The sequence below is a fragment of the Chinchilla lanigera genome, unplaced genomic scaffold, assembly GCF_000276665.1.
Source record: "Chinchilla lanigera isolate Chin_1 unplaced genomic scaffold, ChiLan1.0 scaffold00119, whole genome shotgun sequence".
NCBI classification, from domain to species: domain Eukaryota; kingdom Metazoa; phylum Chordata; class Mammalia; order Rodentia; family Chinchillidae; genus Chinchilla; species Chinchilla lanigera.
In genome coordinates, this window is record NW_004955520.1 from 3,512,756 (window position 1) to 3,520,561 (window position 7,806).

General features: G+C 43.5%; 1 protein-coding gene across 1 annotated transcript in view; it reads right to left on the reverse strand.

Annotated features, from left to right (window-relative positions):
- Iars2 (isoleucyl-tRNA synthetase 2, mitochondrial) overlaps window positions 1-7,806 on the reverse strand; it is a gene marked incomplete in the record, with an annotated part of 35,220 nt that overhangs the window by 26,940 nt on the left and 474 nt on the right. The window contains 7 exon segments of the mRNA XM_013507032.1: window positions 1,634-1,749; window positions 2,542-2,632; window positions 2,713-2,822; window positions 2,905-2,954; window positions 3,043-3,191; window positions 4,935-5,094; window positions 6,831-6,953. Of these exon segments, the coding sequence (XP_013362486.1) occupies window positions 1,634-1,749; window positions 2,542-2,632; window positions 2,713-2,822; window positions 2,905-2,954; window positions 3,043-3,191; window positions 4,935-5,094; window positions 6,831-6,953 (799 nt within the window).

Consider the following 7,806-nt stretch of genomic DNA (forward strand, 5'->3'; position numbering starts at 1 on the left):
TCGGTTCCCGGTACCGGAGAAAAACCAAAAAAAAAAAAAAAAAAAAAAAAAAAAACCCCGAACTCTCCTTGCTGTTTGGCTTGACTGGCTTGGCATTTCATTCCCAGGGAGTTATTTACAAACTTGAATACTTGAGGGTGTATTTTTTTTCCTAGATAACTTATAATGATACTAAAGAAGAAAAACTCTCAAAATTAATACCCAGAGAAATCTGCTCGTTTCACTTTAATTCTTTTCTGTAAGTTTCCCAAGTTAAGACCAATCCCCTGACCTCACACTGTGCTCTTCATGTATTTTGAGAACGATAATCCAAGTTTTGGGAAAAGCAAAGCAAACTTAATCTACTCACTTCCCTTTATACTTATTTTATCTACCATCTAATCTCCCTTAAACCTCCTGCCCCCCAAAATATTTCAAAGTAATAAGAAATTATTTCATATTTTCCTGGAAAGAAAACACACCGCATACAAATTTTCCCACTTTAACTATGATGAGGCTTCTAAAGTGATGTCCCCAAGCCTCACACACTCCGGGGGGGCTTCTGGCGCTGACTGCACCCTGGGGCGACAGACAGCTCACGGCCAAGGGAGCCGCTAGAGGCAGGGACTGCTCCGAAGATGGGGCCGCCGGGAGCGAGTGTGGCAGGGTCAGGGCCCTCCCAGCCTCCCGGCTCTCTGGCCCCAGCTCCTGAGGACAGCCGCTCTCCTACAGGCGCCTCCGCCACACTGCCTCATCTCTGGAGCTGGCATGGGCTGAAATGGGAGGAGCCAAAACAAACCTTTCCTCACTTACACTGCGGGTGCGGCCAGCAACCAGGAAAGGGACCCAGAAAGGCCATGAGACACTCCTACTGCTTCACCAGTTTATTTGTCAGCAGGGAGAAGCACAGTACGTACAATCCTCTGCAGTACAGCAGCTCAGAACGCCAACCCAGCAGTCCTCTGCAGCACAGTCGCTCCAAACAATTACACGACAGACAGAAGAGCTCTATATTTAACTGCCGCAAGTCTCACGGTTATCTCCTATGACAACATCTAAATTGTCACTCTCCTCTTTAACACTGTCACACTGAAAAAGGGGAGAAAGCCAGATGTGGTGGTGCACACCTGGAATCCCAGCCCTCAGGAGGCTGAGACAGGAGGATTGCTGCAAGTCTGAGGCCAACCTACACTACACAGGAAGTTCAAGGCCAGCCTGGACTACATAATGAGACCCTGTCTCAAAAACAAATAAATAAACAAACAAAATAAACGGACATTAAAAAGGGGGGCAGTGAGTAAAGGTATGGAGTAAAGAATACCTGGTCCTACAGCTTTCTGACTGTACAAACAAGGCCCGAATGTGCTTCAACACCCTGCCTTTGCCATGAAACCCTGCTTCTTCCGGGAAGGGTGTCTGTTTCTAGTGCTCATTGGTTTGTCAATGAAAACATGAGTTCAGAACGCTTATCTAATTACCTATGAAAATTCTGAGAATATATAAAAATGTTTAATGTATAATCAACATAAAATCTCTTCTAGAAAAAGAGATCTTATCTGTTTCAATCCATGATTAGAACTGTTCAACCAAGTAGTGAAATTAAAAAATCATTATTCTGATGACTCTGACGACTTGAAAATCTGTAACTCTTTACCTGAAAATGTTGATACAGCCTCAAATGTCGTGTCCAAAGTAGAAGCAAGAGCAGCAACTTTATCTGCAGCCACTACGTAGTGGTCTCCAGAAGTAGAACACTTCACAACAGCATACCTGACAAGAGAACGTGGGGAGAAAACCACCAATCACAAAAATAGAAAAGCTATGCGTAACATTTTAGTTTCAAATGTTGTTTTAGAAAAATTGACATCAGTAGTGGAGAGAGGGAAGGAAGGGGAAGTAAAAAGAATGAGAATGTGCTAAGTATGTATTACCAATTCCCCACAACGAATGTAATTACCTAATAAAAATCAATTTTTTTCACAACTTTTGTTTTTATTTTCTTTGCAGTACTGGGGATTGAACCCAGGACTTCATGAATACTAGGCAAGTACTCTGCCATGAAGCTACAGCCCCTAAAAACATCTGGCAAGATCAAAAAGTTCTATTTCCAAAGTACTCTACACTTCACACTACTGTTTCATTTTCCAAAAAAGCTGGAAATAAGGATTCTTTAAAAGGAATCATCTAGGGGCTGGGGATTTAGCTCAGCGGCAAAGCGCCTGCCTGGCAAGCGCAAGGTCGTGAGTTCGGTTCCCGGTACCGGAGAAAAACCCCCAAAAAAAAAACATTTGTGGACTAAAAGGAATCATCTAAGAGGCCAGGGATACAGAGCAGCGGCACAGCACCCGCCTGACAAGTACAAGGTCCTGAGTTCAATTCCTGGTACCAAAAAGAACAGGAATTATGTAAAGCTTAACAGGATCTACATGAACATCGCGTCTTCTAGGTCACAGCAAGCCATATTCTCTAAACTTCAAGAAGAGGCTGGAACCAACTCAGCGTCACGCGGACGACGGGACGAGCCCTATCTGCAGATAAACCCGCAGCACAAGGGGGCCCTACTTTGACTGCGGCGAGTAGCACAGGGCCTGGTTGGCTGGGACTGTCCATGGCTGCGTGGTCCACACCAGCACGCTCACAGGGGCGGAGCTGTCTGCGGGAAGAGGGAGAGGACATTGGCAAACCCGATGACCCTGCCCTGTGCTAAGCTCAGTGTGAAAACACCCAGCTCACCGAGGAGAGACGCCAGCTTCGGGGGAGGCGTCCGGAGGGGGAACTTCACGTACACGGAACGACTGGAGTGTTCAGGGTTATACTCAAGCTCTGCTTCAGCCAAGGCAGTCCTGAGGGCTCAAGGTATGCAACATAAACATTTGCAAGCTTCACATATTTCTCCCCTGTAAGTACTAAAGAACACACATATACCTTGACGACGGAGACCAGAACACAGGTTTGTAAGACCGGTACACCAAACCCTATAAAAGACAAAGACATTATATAAAACCAGAAATGTTGTAACATGCACTTCAACACACTGAAAAAAAAAACAAAAAACTTCATTACCTTATCATACATCTGGTAAAAAATTCTCAACTGTTTGGCCTCATACTTTCCATCAAATGTATAGTAGCAATTATTCCAATCTGCCATTATTCCCCACCGAATAAATGCTGATTTCTGTTTCTCAATGGCCGCTTTAGCAAATGACCTAGCTAAAAAAGAGAAGAGACGAGAAGCTTCCAAAAACCAACCAATTCAAATTCTTAAGCATAGGTCAGCATGCAGTGCTCTCGCTGCAAGGGTTACACAGATGAGACCTTTTCTCAACACTGCAGGGTGAGCCAGGAACTCTGCACTTAGCTACATCCTCAGCTCTTTGTATTTGAGGGTTTTTTTTTTCGGTACCAGGGACCAAACTCAGGACCCTGCGCTTGGCAGGCAGGCACTTGTGCCGTTGAGCTATGTCTCCAGCTGCTCTTTGCATTTGAGACAGCGTCGCGCTAAGTCACCAGGTGGATCTCAAACTCGCAGTCCTCCTGCACCAGTCTCCCAGCTGCTGACTACATACAGGCCCGCACGCACGCTGGCAACACTAGGAACAATTTTAATAGATTGCCTGAACATGTTCGTAAGATACAACAAATTCTAGGATAGACTGGAATTTCGAAAGTTAAAATGTTACTACAGTCTTCTGTGTTTTCTAGCTGAAAAATTATTCATTATTTCTTTCTTAGGTTTTTGGTGTCAGTGATCAAATCCAGGCGTGGCGGCACACGCCTGTAATCCCAGCACTTGGGAGGCTGAAGCAGAAGGATCGTTGCGAGTTCGAGACCAGCCTGAGCTAGAAAATGAGTTCAAGGCCAGCCTGAACTGCACAGCAAGACCCTGTCTCAAAAAGACACACACAAAAAAAAGGAAAAAAAGAAACAAATCCAGGGTATTATACATATGAGGCAAGCACTCTACCGCTGAGCTACCTTTCCAGGCCTTCCCTATTACTTTTTTTTTTTGTCTTTCTGAGACAAGATCTCACTATGCAGTTCAAATTGGCTTTGAGCTCACTTTGGAGCCCAGGCTGGTCCTGAACTCACAACAATCTTCCTACCTCAGCCTCCTGAGTGCAGGGATTATACGGGTGCACCACCATGCCTGGCTTTTACTTTTTTTTGGTACTGGGAATTGAACTCAGGACCTTGTGCTTGCCAGGCAGGCGCTTGTGCCGCTGAGCTATATCTCTAGCCCATTACTTCTTAGTTTAAGGAAAGTCAGAGAGTAATTCTCATTTCATTATATACTAAAACAAAACAAAAAAATTAATCAGCATATTGAGTCTAAGTCAACAATGGTGTGTTTCACAAGGAAGTACAAATGTCTTCACAATCATACCCTAACATACAACAGTTAACACTCAAGAAAGAAGATTCCTCTCTGGACAAATCTACTGAAGAAAAGGGCCAAGCAGGAGAGTAATTCAAAAACACCGGTATTTTAGAATTTAGTACCTGAAATGAGTCAACAAGCCCTATCCAGCAAAGTAAAAACAACTAACTAAAACTGCAATTTAATAAAGCACGAACATTCAGCAAGCGGAAGAATTCAACATAATATGCTCATACCACCTTTTCTTCTACCTCCATACAAAATCAATTACACAAAATCTGAGAGTTCTGTGACACAAAGTAGTTATCAACAGACCTCATTACAAGCAAACCAGAACAAAACAAAAGGTCCCTTGGGCACAGGCCTGGCTTTGACAAGCAACCTAAGTGTTTATAGCTACAGGTATTACAGTGGGGTATGGTGGTGCAATTCCAGTACTCGGCAGGCTGAGGCAGGAATAGTACAGGGAGTTCTAGGCCAGCCGGCAACACATAGCAAAACTCTGTCTCAAAAGAACAAAACAAAACAGAAACAGCGATTGCAAGTGTCATTTTAAGAAGAAACAGATTATTTACCTTTCTGTCTAATTTCCATAGGTGAAAGATCCTGAGCCTTTTCACCAAGTTCAGATAACACTTTTATCTCAATGGGCAGCCCGTGACAGTCCCAGCCAGGCACAAAGTGGATTTTGGAGCCTCGCATCATGTGGTATCGATTGGCGATGTCCTTCAGAATCTGCAAAGATGAAATGATAATTGTTCAGATAGGGAACACGTGGCCCACAACTTACAGTCTGCTCTGAATGTAATACCATTTAAACACTGAGAAAGCCGAGTTTTAAAAGGATTTTATAAAATAACCTATTAAATATACCAATTTGGGCGCTGGGGATTTAGCTCAGCGGCACGGCGCCTGCCTGGCAAGCACAAGGTCGTGAGTTTGGTTCCCAGTACCGGAAAACAAAACAAAACAAAACAAAAAAAAAAAAAAAAAAACCATAAATATACCAATTCATGTGCTAAAACAGAAGTAACAGATATCTGAACTTTTAAAATGCTATGAACCCCACCTCAAAAAAATCAAAGAACAAGAGATTTCAAAGTGAAAAACAAACAGGAAAAAATTAACTCTAACGCTATTCTTGGACATGTCTGTCTATGAAATACCACAGAAATGACTGCAGAAAACAGAGCACAGTCAGGGATGGAACACAGAGCTCCCAGCCGGGAGCACAACCCTGACGGAAGCAGGAGCCCCAGGCGGACACAAATTAAAGCACACAGCGAGACCCTGTCTCAAAAAACCCCACAGGGCTGGGAAGTAGCCCTTTGGTACAGCGGCTGCCTAGGGGTTGCAAGGCCCTGGGTTCAATCCCTAGAACTACCCCCTCAAAAAAAAAAAAAAGGGGAGGGAACAAAAGAGCCTTATATAAAACATGATCTGAGTGGATATATTTAAAACAGACAGGGGCTGGGGATTTAGCTCAGTGGCAAAGCGCCTGCCTGGCAAGCGCAAGGTCATGAGTTCGGTTCCCAGTACCGGAGAAAAACCAAAAAAAAAAAAAAATAAAACAGACAATTTTTCTTATATTAAAGTGTCTTGAACATACGTGCCTAGAAGTTACAAAAACGGAAACGAGAACTAAGCTTTATGTAACTTACAGAGAAGGGAAAGACCTAACAGCAATGACTGGTTGTATTTCCTTTCTTCCTTCTGTGCTGACAGCTATATTCTTAAAGCAAACACCAGCAGAAGCCTCTGCGTGTACATAAAAGGGGCTGGCAGGACGGACGGGTCCGGACCAGGCTCTTCCAGGCCTGATCCCACAGAGCCCAGAGGCCTCACCATGCCTCTCCAAATTTCACGACTCTTCACACTCATTTTCTTGACTATCTAGACTCATGTACTTTCTGGATCCTTTGGTTATTAACCTTACGTTTAAATTTGTATTTATCATTCTTTCTGATTTCAAAAGAAATACAAGGTCCTTGTTGAAAAATTAAAATGTTACACAAGTACATTAAGCTTTAAATCATAACAAAATTAGATTCCAATATAACATGGCTTCTGGTTTGTTCATTTGCAGTGCTGGGGAGCCGATCCACAGCCGTGTGCACGCAAGGCAAGAGCTCCACCACTGAGGCACATCTCCAACCCAAAGTAACGTGGCTTTAAAACTTGCATTCCTATTTATCAGACTTCGACATCTTTTATTTGGAGATCTAGTATATACACACCTACCTCACTCCTTTTAAGGTTGTACACTTCATTATCACCAGGATTTATTTACAAGCCTCATTAAGAGTAATATGATCACATAGGATGCAAGATCAAAACAGGATAATTAATACTTCTTCTAAACAAAGAACTGGCTCTTCTAATAAGAAGCTTTTACGTGCTTATGTAAATTTACATAATTATCACACTTTTTACAAAGTAACCAAGAAAACATTTACATGGATTCCAATTACCTTATTTAAGGCATGTCCAATGTGAGGGTCACCATTTGCGTAAGGAGGTCCATCATGAAGACAAAATTCCGTCTTTACTTTTCTTTCTCTTTGCCACGAATAAAGTTCTGAAAACCCACATTTCTGGTTAAAAAGAACAAGACCGTATCAGTACACAGGGCAGAATCAAAGCCTAAGTGACACCCAACATCTGCTTATTCTTAGCCCATCTTTATCTATTGGTCTCTGAAATCTACATGGTGAGGATTCTGCAGTGCACATCTGAGTATTCTCCTCTTAAAGTTTTTGCAAAAAATAAATCCTCTCCCAGCACTTGGAAGGCTGAGGCAGGAGGATCACTATCAATTCAAGGCCAGCTGGGCTACATAGTAAGTTCAAGGCCAGCCTGAACAACATACAGCAGTGAAACTCTCAAAAAATTCTCCAAAAATAAGTATCAATCCTTTTCTGCAACCCAGAACCCATTGTTCAGTATAAATTCTGATACACCCAAGAAGGAATATTACTGCCAGGGGCAGTGGTACACGCCCATGATCCTGACACTGGAGGCTGAGGCAGGAGGAACGACAGTTTGAGGCCAGCCTGGACATTGTGAGACTGCCTCAGAGAACAAAAACAAAAAATTATAGCTAACACAGATTAAAGTGGATGAGGTGGTTGGTTCCAAGACTAAAGTGCTGCTCATCGGCACAGGCACGAGCAAAATCTCAACTCTACGGACTCGGTACTCCAATTCCCCTGCCTTGACACACGGAGACGGCTTTTCCTCTCCTTAAAGGCTTGGGCCTGGGGTGTGGGGCTGAAGGAGTGTGTGTCTGCACCTCTTTTGTTTAAATGCGCTATGTAGGAAAATCAGATTACAACTTCCGCGGGCGTTAATGAAAGATTGTAGTCTTCTTCAACAGAGTAACGAGTCTTCAGCCGTTTCCGGCGCAGCCCCCCGCCGCGGCCCCGCCCAGGCCTGGGAGCCCCAAGT